The following is a 23263-nucleotide window of genomic DNA, read 5'->3' on the forward strand; positions in this document are numbered from 1 at the left end:
AAATTTACGCCCCCCTCCCCCCCCACCCCGCTCACATAATGCCACAGTGCCCCCACATTGGTGATGCAGCCATATGTGGGGGAAGGGGGGGGGGGGGCTGTGTCTGGGGGCCCTGTACTATCGCCCCTGTTATTAATCTGGCTCCAGCACAATTGCTGGCAGCGCTGCTCATGCACCCACAGCGCTGTCTCTTGCGTGAAGCACCACAGGGGTTATTTTATACTGAGGCATCTTAGATTAATGACACGTAAACTGGGCTAATTAGGCCAGGAAAGCTGAGAGAGGCTGACCCGTGTCTTCTCTGTAACGTGAAGCTGTAGCCTATGGTCCTATGTGGGTCTCACAGGCTCACAGACAGAAATAAATGGATTCAATAACGTATAGATCAGGGGTCTTCAACCCATGGCCCGCGGGCCACGAGTGGCCCGCGGAGCTGATCTCAGTGGCCCCCTGCCCACCATGCACAGGAATTTTTTTTTTAAAGTAAAAGAAAATGCTGCCGAGGGAGGCAGTGTAATGGAGTCCTCTTGGGTGCCGCCTACCCGATTTCCATTGGCTGCAGGCAGGGCAGAGGAGTGGATCCAGCGCGGCTGAGGGAGGAGGAGGCACGTCTGGTCACGAGCTGGGGAGTTGGGACCCGGCGAAGCTGCGGGAGGAGGAGACGCAGCTGGCGGGAGCAGGGGACCCGGCACTGGAACTGCAGGAGGAGGAGGCACAGCTGGCGGAGGGGACCCGGCGAAACTGCAGGAGGAGGCATGGATGGTGGAAGCAGGTTACCCGTCAAAGCTGCAGGATGAGGAGGTACATCTGGCGGGAGCAGGGGACCTGGCAAAGCTGCAGGCATTACTGGGGGCATTGTGTGTGGGGCATTACTGGGGGCATTGTGTGTGAGGGGCACTGCTGGGGCATTGTGTGTAAGGGGCACTGCTGGGGCATTGTGTGTGAGGGGCACTGCTGGGGCATTGTGTGAGGGGCACTGCTGGGGCATTGTGTGAGGGGCACTGATGGGGCATTGTGTGAGGGGCACTGCTGGAGCATTGTGTGAGGGGCACTGCTGGGGCATTGTGAGTGAGGGGCACTGCTGGGGCATTGTGTGTGAGGGGCACTGCTGGGGCATTGTGTGTGAGGGGCACTGCTGGGGCATTGTGTGTGAGGGGCACTGCTGGGGCATTGTGTGTGAGGGGCACTGCTGGGGCATTGTGTGAGGGGCACTGCTGGGGCATTAGGTGAGGGGCACTGCTGGGGCATCATATGTATAAGCAGGAGTACTGCTGGCATTATGGTCTGTGGCATAATGGGCATCAGTGTGGGGCATAATGTGCAATGGGCATAATTTTGTGTGGATTAATGTGTAATGGGCATCACGGTGCGGCATAATGTGTAATGGGCATTATGGTGTATGACATAATGTACAACAGGTATTACGGTGTGTGGCATAATGTCTAATGGACACTATGGTGTGATGCACAATGTGTAATGGGCATTACGGATAAACAGTGTAACAGTGTATATTGATTTAAGTAGCCTTTCATTGTTTGGGTTTGATCTGTGAGGCATACTATTTCACTGTGTGAGCCTTCATGTTTATATGTCATTGTGCAGCCTTCAGTCAACTTAAGCGTGTGAGGACAACGACCATTCCTGCGGTAACCAATGTCTGGTCATGCAGGTTGCAAAAGAGGTGTCAGGTAATTGTTTTCCTGCTAGTTCACACTCGTTATAATTAGACCACGCCCCTTATAATTAGGCCACACCCGTTTTTCAAGGTGCGCCTACGGCGCATGGAATTTATTCAATATCAAATTATATATGGGGGGGCCCACAGATTTTACTGTTTGCACTGGAACCCAAATTGGCTGCTGATAACTATTAGGGTGTGTGTGTGTGTGTGGGGGTTCTGTGCTGAGTATGGGCGGCTGTGCCAACTATCTATGAAGGACTGTGCTGACGTTATAGGGGAGCTGTGATTCTATGGGGCTGTCCGAAATTCCGTAGGCGATTTTAGTGGCCCTCGGGCTTCACTGGATTTTTTTAGGTGGCCCACGCTGTCTTAAAGGTTGAAGACCCCTGGTATAGATGATATTGCACTGCTGAGGTAAGCGGCTCATATCAGACACAGCAGGAAGCCTTCCGTGTATGTGCGGTGACTGCAGTCCTCACCACTAGCCTCTAATGGTTCCCATACACAGGTCCGAGGGACAAGCCGGGCCTGATTAGCCTTCAGCTCCACCTGCGGCCCCCCGGGAGGGCTGCATGCGATTTTACACTTAATGTGCTATTTTTTACATGCGATAAATTGCATGGGAATTATCACATGTAAAAGACTCCTGGGGTGCTGCCGGCGGGGAGGAGATTTGAAAGCTGCCATTCAAAATTGTAAGCTTGCAGCAGGGCCCTCAAACCCCCAAGTCTGTCTGTTGTTACCCAGTTTGTTTTATCACTTTCTACTATTGTAAAGCGCAACGGAATCTGCTGAGCTATATAAGATACTGTAACGGAATCTGCTGCGTTATATAAGATGCTGTAACGGAATCTGCTGCGCTATATAAGACACTGTAACGGAATCTGTTGCGCTATATAAGATGCTGTAACGGAATCTGCTGCGCTATATAAGACACTGTAACGGAATCTGCTGCGCTATATAAGACGCTGTAACGGAATCTGCTGCACTATATAAGACGCTGTAACGGAATCTGCTGAGCTATATAAGATACTGTAACGGAATCTGCTGCGTTATATAAGATGCTGTAACGGAATCTGCTGCGCTATATAAGACACTGTAACGGAATCTGTTGCGCTATATAAGATGCTGTAACGGAATCTGCTGCGCTATATAAGACACTGTAACGGAATCTGCTGCGCTATATAAGACGCTGTAACGGAATCTGCTGCGCTATATAAGTCACTGTAACGGAATCTGCTACGCTATATAAGACACTGTAACAGAATCTGCTGCTCTATATAAGACGCTGTAACGTAACCTGCAGCGCTACATAAGACACTAACGGAATCTGCTGCTCTATATAAGACACTATAACGGAATCTGCTGCGCTATATAAGACACTGTAATGGAATCTGCTGCGCTACATAAGACACTGTAACGGAATCTGCTGCTCTATATAAGACGCTGTAACGGAATCTGCTGCGCTATATAAGACGCTGTAACGGAATCTGCTGCTCTATATAAGACGCTGTAACGGAATCTGCTGCGCTATATAAGATGCTGTAACGGAATCTGCTGCGCTATATAAGACGCTGTAACGGAATCTGCTGCGCTATATAAGAAACTGTAACGGAATCTGCTGCGCTATATAAGACGCTGTAACAGAATCTGCTGCGCTATATAAGACGCTGTAACGGAATCTGCTGCGCTATATAAGACGCTGTAACGGACTCTGCTGCGCTATATAAGACACTGTAACAGAATCTGCTGCGCTATATAAGACACTGTAACGGAATCTGCTGCGCTATATAAGAAACTGTAACGGAATCTGCTGCGCTATATAAGACGCTGTAACAGAATCTGCTGCGCTATATAAGACGCTGTAACGGAATCTGCTGCGCTATATAAGACGCTGTAACGGAATCTGCTGCGCTATATAAGACACTGTAACGGGATCTGCTGCGCTATATAAGACGCTGTAGCGGAATCTGCTGCGCTATATAAGAACCTGTAACGGAACCTGCTGCGCTATATAAGACACTGTAATGGAATCTGCTGCGCTATATAAGACGCTGTAACAGAATCTGCTGCGCTATATAAGACACTGTAACGGAATCTGCTGCGCTATATAAGACACTGTAACGGAATCTGCTGCGCTATATAAGACACTGTAACGGAATCTGCTGCGCTATATAAGACGCTGTAACGGAATCTGCTGCGCTATATAAGACACTGTAACGGGATCTGCTGCGCTATATAAGACACTGTAGCGGAATCTGCTGCGCTATATAAGAACCTGTAACGGAACCTGCTGCGCTATATAAGACACTGTAACGGAATCTGCTGCGCTACATAACAAACTGTAAATAAATAAAAGAATGAGGGCTGCGGATTGGCTGCGGAGCTCTTTCAGCCGATGAGCAGCCCCCATTCTTTTGAATGGATGTTTTCAAACCTCCTGCCCACACGCCACAGTGCTGCTACGCACTACTACAGCAGCGGAGGAAGGAAAGGGGGGGGGGTGTCTCGGAGGTGCAGAGCATGGAGGGCGCTTCCCCACTCTGCAGGCTGGCACACACCCAGGACAGCAGGTGTGAGGGCGTAGAGGGGTGGCGGGCGGTTTCATGGGCGTTCCCATGCTAATGAGGCCATGACGCGGGTGCGGGGGCGGGCAGCTGACATCACCGGTTGTCAGCTGCCCGTCCATTTTCTCTCCAGCATGCACACATATGTAAGTGTCTGCACCTTCCACAGCTTTCGATGGTCGCCGATATGTGCTGCATGTATGATCTTTAGGCTCCGATCCGATGCCCCCGGAACACATATCGGATGTCAAACACATCCATTTTGGACTATTTTCATCCAATATATCGTCCCAATCCGATGAAATTGGATGAAAACAGGTCAAATCGGACTTGTGTATGGGGCTTTAAGATGAGCAATCTGGAAATTCAAAGTGTAAAAAACATATCTTGACTTTGAAAACTCACCGGGTTGCACTGAACAGCTGGTTATTAATGCATTCCGGTCAAGTAGAGCTGTCATTAGAGACATATATATTATATTTTATATATATATATACCATATATACTCGAGTATAAGCCTACTTTTTCAGACCATTTTGTATGCTGAAAAAGACCCCCCTCGGCTTATACTCGAGTGAGGGTCCCATTTGAGTCAATGAGTTTTCCGTGTTTTTTGTTGTAAAATTAGGTGCCTCGGCTTATATTCGGGTCGGCTTATACTTGAGTATATACGGTATATATATATATATATATATATATATATCTATGTAAAAGTTAATTTCCATTCATCTCCACTCAACCATTCCACCCAATATTTGTCTACACTGAATTGCTCTGTTGGACGCCATCCAATAGAAGCCGGTGTGCATTACACTTGAATTCCCCCCTTCGAGGTGAGGGGCAGTGGTAGCTTTCTGGTAGCCTCTCCTATTGGATGAACCTATAGATGTGACAGGCCGCAGCTCCACCATTTTGTTCCAGTAAAATTCCTTATCCGGAGCAATACTTTCAACTCAGGGTAAATTTACTAAGATGCGGGTTCATATTATCTCTTCTCGGAGGTGCGAGGTGAATAAGTAGAATCTGATCTTTCTTCAGTTGAACTCCCACCTTAGAACTTCATCCCCCCAGAGTGAGGTGGGGTAATGCAGCCATGGTGCGGTGCCCTGTGTGGGGCATCTTTCAGCAGGCGTGACGCAGCTGGATAACCCGTCACTATGAATGTGTGTATTCAGCCGCACTGGATAACGACTTCTGCGGTCAGATGGGAGACGCGGCTGAAACGGAATCGGAGCTTATGAAACAGCTTCAATTATTCAGAGGACAGCGCAGGAGAAACCAGAGGAGAGATATTATATAGCCGAGTGTGTGACTGCAGATGCCAAACATACACACACACACACACTATACACAGTGTTACACACACAGCAGATGCTGCACTGCAGGCAAATTCAAACACACACACATACTATGCAGAGTGTTACACACAATGGCTGCAACACACACTCTACACACACAGTGGCTGCTGCATACAAATTACACACAGTGTTACACGCAATATGCACAGTGTTACACACACACACACACACAGTGGCTGCTGTATACAAACTATACACAGTGCCACACGGACAGTTGCTGCTGCACTGCAGGCAAATACACACACACACACACACACATACTATGCAGAGTGTTACACACAATGGCTGCAACACACACTCTACACACACAGTGGCTGCTGCATACAAATTACACAGTGTTACACGCAATATGCACAGTGTTACACACACAGTGGCTGCTGCCTACAAACTATACACAGTGTCACACGGACAGTTGCTGCTGCACTGCAGGCGGGGAAGGGTGGCTGGCTAATACACATACTGCCGGTTTAGCGTCCTGTCTGCCTGTCCAGTCACTGTGTGCTCAGCATGTTCCCTGCCTCCTCTGAAAATTCTCTGGCTGTTCTGCTTGTTCCATCTCTGTATTGTTGCACCTCCTGTATTTTAGGGATTTGTATATCTTATATGTCTTGTGCATTGTTGCACCGGTGGAACTGTAATGACTCACGTATAGGGGGTGATGTGTGGTCAGTTCATCCAGACCCTCTTTTGCGGTGCTTAGCCTCCCGCAGCAGCCGCGTCCCTCTTTAAGACCTGACGGCACCGGAGTTGGGGTGGACCTAATTCACCCCTTCAAACATGGCTTCTAAAGGCTAAGTCTTAGTTTGCAGGAAGCAGAAAGGACTGCTGGGAATCAGCAACCGGGTCACCTTACCCCCACACTAACATTATAACCGGCCATTTAAAAATAAGAAAACTTTACAAATGGATTCTAGTCCCTTGAACTCAGCCTATCTGTTCGCAGATCAGATTCACCTCCTTACCCAACAGCTACAAGACCTTACGCTGCGGGTAGAATCACAAGAAGAGGTAAAAAGGGCGACTTCCCCTGCACTCACCCAGGTTAAAGAAACAAAGATGAATTTGCCTGACCAGTTCTCGGGGGATTTTGGAGAGAGATACCAATTGTATTTTAGGCTACGTCCTCTCTCTTCTGGTTCAGAGACCCAGAGAGTAGGACTAATTATAATTATCTCTCTCTCACTAACGATAATTATATCTCTGCTTCAAGGAGACCCTCAGACTTGGGCTTTTGGTCTGAAAACAGATAGTTCAGACCTTAGGTCAGTGGACTCTTTTTTTTTTTTTAAAGCTATGGGGGTGTTATATGATGACCTGACAAGGCTGCCTCAGCAGAGGCTCATCTGAGGGCATTAAAGCAAGGCCGCCAAACTGTAGAGTCGTATTGTTCCGTACTCCGCAGATATGCGAACGATTCAGCCTGGAATGATCTGGCTCTACGGAGTCAGTTTCAGTTAGGCCTAGCAGATTGGATCAATGACTTTCTGGTCCAGTACCCAGCTCCAGGAACCATGGACGCATTTATGCAATCGGTCATTCGTATAGACAAGCGTATCCGCGAAAGTCGTTCTGAGCGGGATCTGCTGTCTCTCCTGCCTCCTATGAGTTTAGGGTATACTAAGCAAGCAACCTATGCAGATTGGGGATACACCCTTGTCGAATCAGGAGAGGGCCCACCGACGTTCTCAAGGCCTTTTTCTATATTGAGTTGGCAGGGGGCATGTGGTTAGTGCTTGCCCAGAACGTCCGGGAAACCTCAAGGCCTGAGGATTCCAGGAGAGATCCTTTCAGGCCTATCTTTATTATGTCCTAACAATTCAGTTTTACTTTTGGTACAAAGGTCCAGACCAGGTAAAAACCCAGGCAATTGTAGACCATGGTGCTGCTGGGAATTTTATAGATATCCAATTCACTAAGGACCATAAATTCCTCTCATTCCCCTTCATTCGGAGTTGTTTGCTTCGATGGCAACCTTCTGCCCAAGGGGCTTATTGGACACCGCAGCGCACTTGGCTTAGGAGGCATTATCTGGTTATTGATTGGGTAATGGGAGAATTATTACACTGGGGTAAGGAGTGTGCTTCCAATTGCCTGAGACTCTCGGTACGCATGATCAAGTCCTGTGTTTCGGGACTCCCTATTCAGTATTCTACCTATTCGGATGTTTTATCTAAAAAGAAGCAGACTCTCTACCGCCCCATCGTCCATACGACTGTGCCATTAATCTTCTTTCTAATGTTTAGTAACCCAAAGGTCGAGTGTACTCTTTATCCCTGCCTGAAGCTAAGGCAATGATAGAGTACATAGAGGAGAATTTAAAGAAAGGTTTTATTAGGCCCTGAAACCCCCAGTGGGAGCGGGGTTCTTTTTGTTGCTAAAAAGGACGGCTCCTTACGTCCTTGCATTGATTATAAACCGTTAAATCTTATCACGGTAAAGAACTCCCCTGCCGTTAATATCCATTTTATTGGACCAGCTTCATATGACCTCTTTCTTCTCCTAGATTGACTTATGGGTCGCATAAAATTTGTTAAGAGTAAAAGCAGGTGATGAATGGAAGACAGCCTTTAATACCCACACGGGGCATTATGAGCATAATTTTATGCTGTTTGGGTTGCCGAATGCCTCATGCTATCTTCCAGGATTTAATTAACAACGTGTTACGGGAGTTCCTGGGGATCTTTGTTGTCGTGTACTTGGACGATATATTCATTTTCTCTAAGACGTTGGAGCAACATAGGGGTCATGTCCGAGAGTTATAACAAAGGCTGAGAGGGAATAATCTCTTTGCTAAACTTGAAGAAAGCGAGTTTGAAGTTAAAAGAATTTATTTTTTAGGTTATGCTATTTCTCCGGAGGGTTTTCAAATGGATCCGGTTAAAGTGCAAGCCATTGTGGACTGGGTCCAACCCACTAATCTCAAGGCTATACAGAGATTTTTGGGGTTTGCAAACTACTACCGTAGATACATTCCCTCCTTTTCGTCCATTGCCGCGCCTATTGTGGCTATCATCAGGAAGGGGGTTGATTCCTCTTGCTGGTCACCGCAGGTTCAAGAAGCATTTAAAAAAATTAAAGGAGGCATTTATTTCTTCCAAGATACAGATGGAGCCGGACTTATTGTTGCTGGCGAACCGCCAGCAGCATGTTGCTGACGATCCGCCAGCAACACGGCGCTCCATCAGACTGAGACGAGCGTGCGTCCCCCACGCACGCGCCTCTCAGTATCCGGGCGGCGAGGCGGACGCAATACTGTCCGCCTCCCGCTCGAGGGGGCTGGGGGGGACTCGAGGACACTGCAGGGGGGTGCGGTCGCCCGGTGTGGGCACCGGGCGACCGAGGGCAGCACCGTCGGAAGGGGACACGCGCGCGCACCTCGTGCGCGTGCGTCCCCTTCCGGCATACAGATGGCGCGGGGCAGGGGATGGCGGCTGGCGTCGCCATCGCCACCCCCTGCAAAGATGAATCCCGCTACATCTGTACTAAGCCATCCCGATCCAGAGCTCCCTTTAATTGGAGAGGTAGATGTATTGGAGGTAGGAATTGGGGCTGTATTCTCTCTAGGTGGATACATTGGATGGTCTTCTCCAGCCATGTGCCTTCTTTTCTTTGAAGTTTACTACTTAAGAAAGTAACTATGATGTGGGGAACCAGGAACTTTTAGCCATTAAGTATGCTCTAGAAGATTGGAGACACTGGTTAGAAGGGGGCAAAGTTCCAGGTGACGAATTTTATATAGATCATAAGAATCTTTTGTATTTACTGTCGGCTAAGAGAGTTAATGCCAGACAGGCCGGGTGGACCTTGTTTTTTGCTCATTACTGTTATTACGTTTAGACTGGGTTCAAAGAATATCATGGCGGCCAATCAGGAGCCGCTAGGCCGCAAGGCGGCCAATAGCGGCATTCGGGAGGCGGAGCCGCACGATGTAAACAAACACACGTGCGTCTCCGTCAGTCCGGTTTGGTTTCGGGGTGTTCGGTTTATTTTTTTGCAAAGACCCTTACCTGGACTACGTCGCGCTGGGACAGGTGAGTATGGTTTCCTTCCACAGCTTCCCAAATGGATTTCGTCGGATCCGGACGGGGACACCATCGCCGACAGCGACGTCGACATGGAGGAAGACGCCGACACAGGACCAGGGCGACCTATGGGAAGAAGATAGGTAAGTATTAGTATGTGTGGGCTTTGTGTGTAATAAAGTTTTATTTTAAAAGTGTGTCAGTGTGTTTTGTGCACTATTTTTTTAACTGTAGAACTGCAAGTGCCAGCGGGCCCTTTAATGCCCAGCAGGCTGGGACTTGTGGTTCTCCAAGTCCCAGCTTGCTGGGGAGGCTTGCTGGCACTTGTAGTGCCACAGTAAAAAACAATAGGTTCATCTTTTTTTTACTACATTTATCAGCTCGATGCCCACCGCCCAGGGGCATCGAGGACAGCACCAGGCTTCAGCCTGGTCAGGTAAGTCCTGGAGGGGGGGGACCCCTTCATTGGGGGGGTCCCCACTCCCCCAGGGCCCCTGGCCAGGCTGACTGGTCGGTAGGGAGAATGTTTTGGCCGCGGGACCTTATATTATAAGTGTCCCCCGGCTGTGACATTACCCTGCCGGCTGGTTGTGCCTGGGGCTGGTTCTTAAAATACGGGGGACCCCTACTCATTTTGTCCCCCGTATTTTGGGAACCAGCCCCGGACCTGGAGCCTGGGGCTGGTTGTTAAAAATCGGGGAACCCCTATTTGTCGGGTTCCCTGATTTTTAATTACCGGCCCCGGCTCCTTCAGCCTGGTGCTGGTTATGGCTGTGGGGGGGACCCCACGCCGTTTTTTTTTTTAATTTATTTATTTTTCTATTTTTTTACACTGTAGCCTGCACGGATCTGACTGATCCGTGCAGGCTAAAACGCAAATAGAACAGGAAAATGGTGTTCTATTTTCCTGTCGTATTTGCGTGGGTGTTTCACACCACTAAGCAGCCGTATTGTCAGTACGGCTGCTTAGTAAATCAGAAACCACCATTCTTTTGAATGGTGATTTCTGTCGTATCCTATCGATGGTGTAGGGCATTCGTATTTGTAACTACAAATACGAATGTTCCATCTTTAGGACTACGAATTGTTGTATTTTTGGGATTGTAAATCCCGAAAATACAAATTCGTAAAAAAAAGGTGTATTTCTCCCTACGAATACACCTTTTTTCTACGAATCCATTTTGGTAAATGTCCCCCATTATTGCAACTCGGCAGATTTCCACTGAGCGAGTGCTGCCCCCTTGTGGACCTCCGGGTAATGCATTATAAAACAGAATTTCCTGGGGCCTTTACCTTTTGGGCCTGATTCTGGTTGACTGATTAAGCTGTGAAAAAACAGTTGGTAACCATTAAATGATTTCTCCTGGGCTTGCGAATATACTGTAGGTCAGTGAAGACTAACATATTTGCGGGACGAAGACAGGGCAGGTGGTTGATGTCATGTGACCTCAGCAGTGCCAGATTAAGCCTTCGGGGGGCCCGGGGTACTTTAGACAGGGGGGCCCCCTTGCACTTGTCATTACTGGCCGCAAACTGCATGGGAGAATATTACACTGTAAAAACACAGAATAAAGGCAGAATAAACTTGGTCAATGGTTAACTGCAGGGGATATATATATATATATATATATATATATACACTGTGTATATATATATATATATATATATATATATATATATATATATATATATATATATATATATATATATCTCTATCTCTATATAGACAAACACACACACACACACACACATACATAAATACCATATGAAAAGCCTGTGTTTGTCCCTCTGCACCTTACTCTGTAGGAGACCTCACAGTCCTAGTTGTGCCTCTGATTAAAAACCCTCCCATGACTAAGCTGCTGCTGCTGCTGCTGCTGCTGTTTTTCATGGGCCTGAGAAGCATGTAATGAGCTCCACCAATCAGAGCTCAGCACAAACCTCTCAGCCTCTGCCCTCTGGTGCAAAATGTCATGGGAGTTAGTCAACTCCCAGTAATGCACAGCACACTTGTGCAGTCAGTTTGCCTTGTCTCCCGATGCTCAGCACCATTAATCATTGTCACATTGGCAGATAGGTGAAGCTATAAATTTATTTAAAAATACATGCCAACCACAGGGGGCCCCTAGCTAGAGGGGGGCCCAGAGGCACTGACCCCTTGTGCCTCCATTATAATCCGGCCCTGGACCTCAGCCACCTGCCTGCGGTGTTATGGCCAATAAGACCTCACTGAGATGGCCCCAGTAATGGACGCCATGTTTATCCCTACCCGCTGCCGAGTGCAGGTTTCACATTCAGAGACATATTGTGACCTGAAGCTGATGTGACAATAACGGCGGCGACTGTCTCCTGGGATCTGCGCTCTGAGCCGGATGATAAATCAGCGCTGTCCCTTTAATTGCTAGGGAGGGACATCGGCGTGCAAACAACACATGCCCGCTATAAATAAATAATGGCGCAGCACTTATTTCCCAGGGCCGATTTATGCTCTAAATATTTATTCAGTGTAACAAGTTCATCTCTCATAGGTAATAAAACATGGATTACTTGTCTGTAAACACCTCAGCGTGTGGCGCGAGCACGCTGAGCAATGGGCCTCATTCCCATTCATGTACAGATCCACAAGAGGTTCCGTGGCGATGATGTCACAGAGGGGTGGATCACCAGCAAGTGCAGCACTCCCGGGAGAGTCTTCATGGCGCTCCAAGGAGCTGCAGAGACTGCAAGGTGCCTGTCTGGATCCGCAACACCAGTGCGCTGTCCGCATGCGCGGCCATTCGATAAATCGTCAGTGCTGTGATTTCACAGCCCTGCGTTCCAACCTGAATCGGGCCTAAATGGAGGGTAACGTTACCCTATATCATAACAGTGACTGGAGATTCTGCTACTTTCCCGCCTCAGGCTCCTGCGTCCAGTCAGTTGGGATAATCTGAACACTTCAGCTGTAGCTGTTATATGTGTCCCCACGGGACTGACAGCACTTGCCTGGTCATCGCTGTATTCCCTAGTATTACATCCCAGAGTGCTTCCTCCCAGCAACACACTGTACCCAGCATCCCCCTCTGCCGGTGTTACTGACGCAGAGAGAACAATGGGTGCTGTGTGTGCCGCTTCCTCCCAGCCACACACTGTACCCAGCATCCCCCTCTGCCGGTGTTACTGACGCAGAGAGAACAATGGGTGCTGTGTGTGCCGCTTCCTCCCAACCGCACACTGTACCCAGCATCCCCCTCTGCCGGTGTTACTGACGCAGAGAGAACAATGGGTGCTGTGTGTGCCGCTTCCTCCCAACCACACACTGTACCCAGCATCCCCCTCTGCCGGTGTTACTGACGCAGAGAGAACAATGGGTGCTGTGTGTGCCGCTTCCTCCCAGCCACACACTGTACCCAGCATCCCCCTCTGCCGGTGTTACTGACGCAGAGAGAACAATGGGTGCTGTGTGTGCCGCTTCCTCCCAACCACACACTGTACCCAGCATCCCCCGCTGCTGGTGTAACTGACGCAGAGAGAACAATGGGTGCTGTGTGTGCCGCTTCCTCCCAGCCACACACTGTACCCAGCATCCCCCGCTGCCGGTGTTACTGGCGCAGAGAGAACAATGGGTGCTGTGTGTGCCGCTTCCTCCCAACCACACACTGTACCCAGCATCCCCCGCTGCCGGTGTTACTGGCGCAGAGAGAACAATGGGTGCTGTGTGTGCCGCTTCCTCCCAACCACACACTGTACCCAGCATCCCCCTCTGCCGGTGTTACTGACGCAGAGAGAACAATGGGTGCTGTGTGTGCCGCTTCCTCCCAACCACACACTGTACCCAGCATCCCCCGCTGCCGGTGTTACTGACGCAGAGAGAACAATGGGTGCTGTGTGTGCCGCTTCCTCCCAGCCACACACTGTACCCAGCATCCCCCGCTGCCGGTGTTACTGACGAGGAGAACAATGGGTGCTGTGTGTGCCGCTTCCTCCCAACCACACACTGTACCCAGCATCCCCCTCTGCCAGTGTAACTGACGCAGAGAGAACAATGGGTGCTGGGTGCTGTGTGTGCCGCTTCCTCCCAACCACACACTGTACCCAGCATCCCGCGCTGCCGGTGTTACTGACGCAGAGAGAACAATGGGTGCTGTGTGTGCCGCTTCCTCCCAACCACACACTGTACCCAGCATCCCCCGCTGCCGGTGTTACTGACGCAGAGAGAACAATGGGTGCTGCGTGTGCCGCTTCCTCCCAACCACACACTGTACCCAGCATCCCCCTCTGTCGGTGTTACTGACGCAGAGAGAACAATGGGTGCTGCGTGTGCCGCTTCCTCCCAGCCACACACTGTACCCAGCATCCCCCTCTGTCGGTGTTACTGACGCAGAGAGAACAATGGGTGCTGTGTGTGCCGCTTCCTCCCAACCACACACTGTACCCAGCATCCCCTGCTGCCGGTGTAACTGACGCAGAGAGAACAATGGATGCTGTGTGTGCCGCTTCCTCCCAGCCACACACTGTACCCAGCATCCCCCTCTGCCGGTGTTACTGACGCAGAGAGAACAATGGATGCTGTGTGTGCCGCTTCCTCCCAGCAACACACTGTACCCAGCATCCCCCGCTGCCGGTGTTACTGGCGCAGAGAGAACAATGGGTGCTGTGTGTGCCGCTTCCTCCCAGCCACACACTGTACCCAGCATCGACCTCTGCCGGTGTTACTGACGCAGAGAGAACAATGGGTGCTGTGTGTGCCACTTCCTCCCAACCACACACTGTACCCAGCATCCCCCGCTGCCGGTGTTACTGGCGCAGAGAGAACAATGGGTGCTGTGTGTGCCGCTTCCTCCCAGCCACACACTGTACCCAGCATCGACCTCTGCCGGTGTTACTGACGCAGAGAGAACAATGGGTGCTGTGTGTGCCACTTCCTCCCAACCACACACTGTACCCAGCATCCCCCGCTGCCGGTGTTACTGACGCAGAGAGAACAATGGGTGCTGTGTGTGCCGCTTCCTCCCAACCACACACTGTACCCAGCATCCCCTGCTGCCGGTGTAACTGACGCAGAGAGAACAATGGATGCTGTGTGTGCCGCTTCCTCCCAGCCACACACTGTACCCAGCATCCCCCTCTGCCGGTGTTACTGACGCAGAGAGAACAATGGATGCTGTGTGTGCCGCTTCCTCCCAGCAACACACTGTACCCAGCATCCCCCGCTGCCGGTGTTACTGGCGCAGTGAGAACAATGGGTGCTGTGTGTGCCGCTTCCTCCCAGCCACACACTGTACCCAGCATCGACCTCTGCCGGTGTTACTGACGCAGAGAGAACAATGGGTGCTGTGTGTGCAACTTCCTCCCAACCACACACTGTACCCAGCATCCCCCGCTGCCGGTGTTACTGGCGCAGAGAGAACAATGGGTGCTGTGTGTGCCGCTTCCTCCCAGCCACACACTGTACCCAGCATCGACCTCTGCCGGTGTTACTGACGCAGAGAGAACAATGGGTGCTGTGTGTGCCACTTCCTCCTAACCACACACTGTACCCAGCATCCCCCGCTGCCGGTGTTACTGACGCAGAGAGAACAATGGGTGCTGTGTGTGCTGCTTCCTCCCAACCACACACTGTACCCAGCATCCCCTGCTGCCGGTGTAACTGACGCAGAGAGAACAATGGATGCTGTGTGTGCCGCTTCCTCCCAGCCACACACTGTACCCAGCATCCCCCTCTGCCGGTGTTACTGACGCAGAGAGAACAATGGATGCTGTGTGTGCCGCTTCCTCCCAGCAACACACTGTACCCAGCATCCCCCGCTGCCGGTGTTACTGGCGCAGAGAGAACAATGGGTGCTGTGTGTGCCGCTTCCTCCCAGCCACACACTGTACCCAGCATCGACCTCTGCCGGTGTTACTGACGGAGAGAGAACAATGGGTGCTGTGTGTGCCACTTCCTCCCAACCACACACTGTACCCAGCATCCCCCGCTGCTGGTGTAACTGACGCAGAGAGAACAATGGGTGCTGTGTGTGCCGCTTCCTCCCAGCCACACACTGTACCCAGCACCCCCCGCTGCCGGTGTGACTGACGCAGAGAGAACAATGGGTGCTGTGTGTGCCGCTTCCTCCCAACCACACACTGTACCCAGCATCCCCCGCTGCCGGTGTTACTGATGCAGAGAGAACAATGGGTGCTGTGTGTGCCGCTTAATCCCAACCACACACTGTACCCAGCATCCCCCTCTGTTGCTGTTACTGACGCATAAAGAACAATGGGTGCTGTGTGTGCCGCTTCCTCCCAACCACACACTGTACCCAGCATCCTCCGCTGCTGGTGTTACTGATGCAGAGGGAACAATGGGTGCTGTGTGTGCCGCTTCCTCCCAACCACACACTGTACCCAGCATCCTCCGCTGCTGGTGTTACTGATGCAGAGGGAACAATGGGTGCTGTGTGTGCCGCTTCCTCCCAACTACACACTATACCCAGCATCCCCCACTGCCTGTGGGCCGCCATGTTCTGGAATGGCCCAATTCCCCGCCCCCAAATGCCTGCAGCCGTGCTGTGTCTGACATTACCAGACCTGTCCTGCGCAGTGCAGATCCTGTGCATCAGGAAAAACCACCAAACAGCATAACAATGGATTAGTTACGACTATGGGAGGTATTCGATCCCCCGCCACTATTTTCAAAGGGGGAAAGAGCGGCGGGGCCCTATTCAATGCTGTCTTCCCCGACAGCATTGAACAGGGATCTCGGCAGAACGGGCCCGACTTTACAAGCAGTCAGAAACGCTTTGCCGAGAACGGCCGGGAATTGTCGAGCTCCAGGCCGCAGCAAATTTCACGGCCACGCCCCCTTTTCAGCGCTCGGCAGGCAGGACATTGAATCCCGACTGCAGAGCTGCAGTCAAGTCGGCCAAGAACAGGACCGGGTCGCGGCTGTCGGCCAGCCCGATAATCGTGACCCTGGATTAAATATCTCACTATGAGTCTGACCAGTATTCACAAAGCAAGCTATTATTCTCTGTTATCTGTGCTTTCAGCCAACAGCAGAAAAGTCAAGACGATTTCTATAGAAGCCAATATCTTCCCCATGACGGCGACTCTGCTTCCGACGTCCTCTGACGCTCCGGAGACTCTTACATCGAGATCTGTGAATGTTATTAGTCGCTCTTTGATGTGGCTTCGGATTGGCGGTCCTTTAACGCGCTGCTGCCTGCGCCGGAATAATTGCCTTCAGAACTTAGACTGTCATTCGTGTCCCAGCCGCTATTCTCTCAGCCATACGGAACTAACAGGATATTCTAATATCCTGGCTGCTGAGCTGCAAACAGGGCCGCAGGGAGGAGGGAATGCTGGGAGATTGTCAGGGGTTCCATGCTGGGGTCTGTGCTCATTGTCAGGGGTTCCCTGCTGGGGTCTATGTTCTGTGTCAGGGGTTCCATGCTGGGGTCTGTGATCATTGTCAGGGGTTCCCTGCTGGGGTCTGTGCTCATTGTCAGGGGTTCCATGCTGGGGTCTGTGATCATTGTCAGGGATTCCATGCTGGGGTCTGTGCTCATTGTCAGGGGTTCCATGCTGGGGTCTGTGATCATTGTCAGGGGTTCCCTGCTGGGGTCTGTGCTCATTGTCAGGGGTTCCATGCTGGGGTATGTGATCATTGTCAGGGGTTCCATGCTGGGGTCTATGTTCTGTGTCAGGGGTTCCATGCTGGGGTCTGTGCTCATTGTCAGGGGTTCCATGCTGGGGTCTGTGCTCATTGTCAGGGGTTCCATGCTGGGGTCTGTGCTCATTGTCAGGGGTTCCATGCTGGGTTCTCTGCTCATTGTCAGGGGTTCCCTGCTGTGGTATGTGCTCATTGTCAGGGGTTCCATGCTGGGGTCTGTGCTCATTGTCAGGGGTTCCATGCTGGGGTCTGTGCTCATTGTCAGGGGTTCCATGCTGGGGTCTGTGCTCATTGTCAGGGGTTCCCTGCTGGGGTCTGTGCTCATTGTCAGAGGTTCCATGCTGGGGTCTGTGCTCATTGTCAGGGGTTCCATGCTGGGGTCTGTGCTCATTGTCAGGGGTTCCATGCTGGGGTCTGTGCTCATTGTCAGGGGTTCCATGCTGGGGTCTATGTTCTGTGTCAGGGGTTCCATGCTTATTGTCAGGGGTTCCATGCTGGGTTCCATGCTCATTGTTAGGGGTTCCATGCTGGGTTCCATGCTTATTGTCAGGGGTTCCATGCTGGGTTCCATGCTTATTGTCAGGGGTTCCATGCTGGGTTCCATGCTTATTGTCAGGGGTTCCATGCTGGGTTCCATGCTCATTGTCAGGGGTTCCATGCTGGGTTCCATGCTTATTGTCAGGGGTTCCATGCTGGGTTCCATGCTTATTGTCAGGGGTTCCATGCTGGGTTCCATGCTCATTGTCAGGGGTTCCATGCTGGGTTCCATGCTTATTGTCAGGAGTTCCATGCTGGGGTCCATGCTCATTGTAAAGGGTTTGGTTCCATGCTGGATTCCATGCTCATTGTCAGGGGTTCCATGCTTATTGTCAGGGGTACCATGCTGGGTTTCATGCTCATTGTAAGGGGTTCCATGTTGGAGTCTATGTTCTGTGTTAGGGGTTCCATGCTGGATTCCATGCTGATTGTCAGGGGTTCTATGCTTGCTTCTATGCTCACTGTCATGGGTTTCATGGCAGAATAGGCATCTTCTCCTGGCAGTGCCAGCGTTCCCAGCACCTCTGGGTAACACTATACGTGATGTACGTCAGACAAGGGTCATGTTGTATTTCTGTTATCTTGTGCATTGTATGTATGAGCTGTTACATCGTATCTTCCCTTCTCTCCGCAGGGCTGTCCTTCTATACCCGAGTGCTGGAGAATTGTGAGGACGAGGCCCGGTTCGATGAGGTAAGAGATTACATTTGCTGATAACTAGAGAATTGCATCTACGCGTAAACGATGGGATTACAGTTATTATTACATAGCGCCACCATGATACCCCGGCCTGCTCTGCAGGTGCCATTCTCACCAGTCCCTGCCCCATTATTACATAGCGCCACCATGATACCCCGGCCTGCGCTGCAGGTGCCATTCTCACCAGTCCCTGCCCCATTATTACATAGCGCCACCATGATACCCCGGCCTGCACTGCAGGTGCCATTCTCACCAGTCCCTGCCCCATTACTACATAGCGCCACCATGATACCCCGGCCTGCACTGCTGGTGCCACTCTCACCAGTCCCAGCCCCATTTTTACATAGCGCCGCCATGATATCCCGGCCTGCGCTGCAGGTGCCATTCTCACCAGTCCCTGCCCCATTACTACATAGCGCCGTCATGATACCCCGGCCTGCACTGCAGGTGCCATTCTCACCAGTCCCTGCCCCATTATTACATAGCGCCACCATGATACACCGGCCTGCACTGCAGGTGCAATTCTCACCAGTCCCTGCCCCATTATTACTTAGCGCCACCATGATACACCGGCCTGCGCTGCAGGTGCCATTCTCACCAGTCCCTGCCCCATTATTACATAGCGCCACCATGATACACCGGCCTGCGCTGCAGGTGCCATTCTAACCAGCCCTTGCCCCATTTTTACATAGCGCCACCATGATACCCCGGCCTGCACTGCAGGTGCCATTCTCACCAGTCCCTGCCACATTACTACATAGCGCCACCATGATACCCCGGCCTGCACTGCAGGTGCCATTCTCACCAGTCCCTGCCCCATTATTACATAGCACCACCATGATACACCGGCCTGCGCTGCAGGTGCCATTCTCACCAGTCCCTGCCCCATTACTACATAGCGCCACCATGATACCCCGGCCTGCACTGCAGGTGCCATTCTCACCAGTCCCTGCCCCATTATTACATAGCGCCACCATGATACACCGGCCTGCACTGCAGGTGCCATTCTCACCAGTCCCTGCCCCATTATTACATAGCGCCACCATGATCAGGTAGAGGAGTGATACCGCGCAGAGGTTAGTGCAGTACTCAGTGTAATGATCAGGTAGAGGAGTGATACTGTGCAGAGGTTAGTGCAGTACTCAGTGTAATGATCAGGTAGAGGAGTGATACTGTGCAGAGGTTAGTGTTGTACTCTGTGTAATGATCAGGTAGAGGAGTGATACTGTGCAGAGGTTAGTGCTGTACTCGGGTGTAATGATCAGGTAGAGGAGTGATACTGTGCAGAGGTTAGTGCAGTACTCAGTGTAATGATCAGGTAGAGGAGTGATACTGTGCACAGGTTAGTGCTGTACTCCGTGTAATGATCAGGTAGAGGAGTGATACTGTGCAGAGTTTAGTACTGTACTCAGTGTAATGATCAGGTAGAGGAGTGATACTGTGCAGAGGTTAGTGCTGTACTCAGTGTAATGATCAGGTAGAGGAGTGATACTGTGCAGAGGTTAGTGCTGTACTCAGTGTAATGATCAGGTAGAGGAGTGATACTGTGCATAGGTTAGTGCTGTACTCAGTGTAATGATCAGGTACTACAGGTAGAGGAGTGATACAGGTTAGTGCTGTACTCAGTGTAATGATCAGGTAGAGGAGTGATACTGTGCAGAGGTTAGTGCTGTACTCAGTGTAATGATCAGGTAGAGGAGTGATACTGTGCAGAGGTTAGTGCTGTACTCGGGTGTAATGATCAGGTAGAGGAGTGATACTGTGCACAGGTTAGTGCTGTACTCCGTGTAATGATCAGATAGAGGAGTGATACTGTGCAGAGGTAAGTGCTGTACTCAGTGTAATGTTCAGGTAGAGGAGTGATACTGTGCACAGGTTAGTGTTGTACTCCGTGTAATGATCAGATAGAGGAGTGATACTGTGCACAGGTTAGTGCTGTACTCAGTGTAATGATCAGGTAGAGGAGTGACACTGTGCAGAGGTTAGTGCTGTACTCGGGTGTAATGATCAGGTAGAGGAGTGATACTGTGCACAGGTTAGTGCTGTACTCCGTGTAATGATCAGGTAGAGGAGTGATACTGTGCAGAGGTTAGTGCTGTACTCAGTGTAATGATCAGGTAGAGGAGTGATACTGTGCAGAGGTTAGTGCTGTACTCAGTGTAATGATCAGGTAGAGGAGTGATACTGTGCATAGGTTAGTGCTGTACTCAGTGTAATGATCAGGTACTACAGGTAGAGGAGTGATACTGTGCACAGGTTAGTGCTGTACTCAGTGTAATGATCAGGTAGAGGAGTGATACTGTGCAGAGGTTAGTGCTGTACTCAGTGTAATGATCAGGTAGAGGAGTGATACTGTGCAGAGGTTAGTGCTGTACTCGGGTGTAATGATCAGGTAGATGAGTGATACTGTGCACAGGTTAGTGCTGTACTCAGTGTAATGATCAGATAGAGGAGTGATACTGTGCAGAGGTTAGTGCTGTACTCAGTGTAATGTTCAGGTAGAGGAGTGATACTGTGCACAGGTTAGTGTTGTACTCCGTGTAATGATCAGATAGAGGAGTGATACTGTGCACAGGTTAGTGCTGTACTCAGTGTAATGATCAGGTAGAGGAGTGACACTGTGCAGAGGTTAGTGCTGTACTCAGTGTAATGATCAGGTAGAGGAGTGACACTGTGCACAGGTTAGTGCTGTACTCAGTGTAATGATCAGGTAGAGGAGTGATACTGTGCACAGGTTAGTGTTGTACTCCGTGTAATGATCAGATAGAGGAGTGATACTGTGCACAGGTTAGTGTTGTACTCTGTGTAATGATCAGATAGAGGAGTGATACTGTGCACAGGTTAGTGCTGTACTCAGTGTAATGATCAGGTAGAGGAGTGATACTGTGCAGAGGTTAGTGCTGTACTCAGTGTAATGATCAGGTAGAGGAGTGACACTGTGCACAGGTTAGTGGTGTACTCAGTGTAATGATCAGGTAGAGGAGTGATACTGTGCACAGGTTAGTGTTGTACTCCGTGTAATGATCAGATAGAGGAGTGATACTGTGCACAGGTTAGTGCTGTACTCAGTGTAATGATCAGGTAGAGGAGTGATACTGTGCAGAGGTTAGTGCTGTACTCAGTGTAATGATCAGGTAGAGGAGTGATACTGTGCATAGGTTAGTGCTGTACTCGGGTGTAATGATCAGGTAGAGGAGTGATACTGTGCAGAGGTTAGTGCTGTACTCAGTGTAATGATCAGATAGAGGAGTGATACTGTGCAGAGGTTAGTGCTGTACTCAGTGTAATGTTCAGGTAGAGGAGTGATACTGTGCAGAGGTTAGTGCTGTACTCAGTGTAATGATCAGGTAGAGGAGTGATACTGTGCACAGGTTAGTGTTGTACTCTGTGTAATGATCAGGTAGAGGAGTGATACTGTGCACAGGTTAGTGCTGTACTCAGTGTAATGATCAGGTAGAGGAGTGATACTGTGCAGAGGTTAGTGCTGTACTCAGTGTAATGATCAGGTAGAGGAGTGACACTGTGCACAGGTTAGTGGTGTACTCAGTGTAATGATCAGGTAGAGGAGTGATACTGTGCGCAGGTTAGTGTTGTACTCCGTGTAATGATCAGGTAGAGGAGTGATACTGTGCACAGGTTAGTGCTGTACTCAGTGTAATGATCAGGTAGAGGAGTGATACTGTGCAGAGGTTAGTGCTGTACTCAGTGTAATGATCAGGTAGAGGAGTGATACTGTGCATAGGTTAGTGCTGTACTCGGGTGTAATGATCAGGTAGAGGAGTGATACTGTGCAGAGGTTAGTGCTGTACTCAGTGTAATGATCAGGTAGAGGAGTGATACTGTGCATAGGTTAGTGCTGTACTCAGTGTAATGATCAGATAGAGGAGTGATACTGTGCAGAGGTTAGTGCTGTACTCGGGTGTAATGATCAGGTAGAGGAGTGATACTGTGCACAGGTTAGTGCTGTACTCAGTGTAATGATCAGGTAGAGGAGTGATACTGTGCAGAGGTTAGTGCTGTACTCAGTGTAATGATCAGGTAGAGGAGTGATACTGTGCAGAGGTTAGTGCTGTACTCAGTGTAATGATCAGATAGAGGAGTGATACTGTGCAGAGGTTAGTGCTGTACTCAGTGTAATGATCAGGTAGAGGAGTGATACTGTGCATAGGTTAGTGCTGTACTCAGTGTAATGATCAGATAGAGGAGTGATACTGTGCAGAGGTTAGTGCTGTACTCAGTGTAATGATCAGGTAGAGGAGTGATACTGTGCAGAGGTTAGTGCTGTACTCAGTGTAATGATCAGATAGAGGAGTGATACTGTGCAGAGGTTAGTGCTGTACTCGGGTGTAATGGTCACAGATAGGTTACACTGTGCAGACACTAGAATTGTGCTGGGTGTATTGATGAGAAGTGATACTCTGCATATGATTCATTTACTAAAAAAGATTCCGGATTTTATCCTTATATTTTAGATAAGTGTTTTTTATGTCAATTCCACAAACAGCTTTTATTTATTTCTGTGTCATGAACCATAAACCCTCAGTAATTGATGTTATTCTTCTGTTGTACACATGAGTGGGTTTTCTCAGGGGAGCTCAGAGGCTCTGGCTCATTAGCTGACATTACACTGGAGGTTCCTCGGACATAGAGAACACACAGAACTGGAACCTGGGCTGTAACATCCTCAGCCCCTGATGCTTGTATTAGTGGTCTGAGCTACCTGGTCCAGTCAGCTAGTACCTATTATCTAATGTAAGTTACAT

The 23263-nt window shown here is 50.2% G+C and overlaps 1 protein-coding gene across 26 annotated transcripts in view; it reads left to right on the forward strand.

Moving 5' to 3' along the window:
* Window positions 1-23263, forward strand: part of OTOF (otoferlin) — a 341513-nt gene that overhangs the window by 25964 nt on the left and 292286 nt on the right. For all 26 annotated transcript variants that reach the window (XM_083178857.1, XM_083178866.1, XM_083178868.1 and 23 more), the window contains one exon: window positions 18436-18494. In XM_083178857.1, coding sequence (XP_083034983.1) covers window positions 18436-18494 — 59 coding nt within the window. The remainder of the gene's footprint in view (window positions 1-18435; window positions 18495-23263) is intronic.

This window comes from Crinia signifera, chromosome 3, assembly GCF_055691185.1.
Source record: "Crinia signifera chromosome 3, ASM5569118v1, whole genome shotgun sequence".
NCBI classification, from domain to species: Eukaryota; Metazoa; Chordata; class Amphibia; order Anura; family Myobatrachidae; genus Crinia; species Crinia signifera.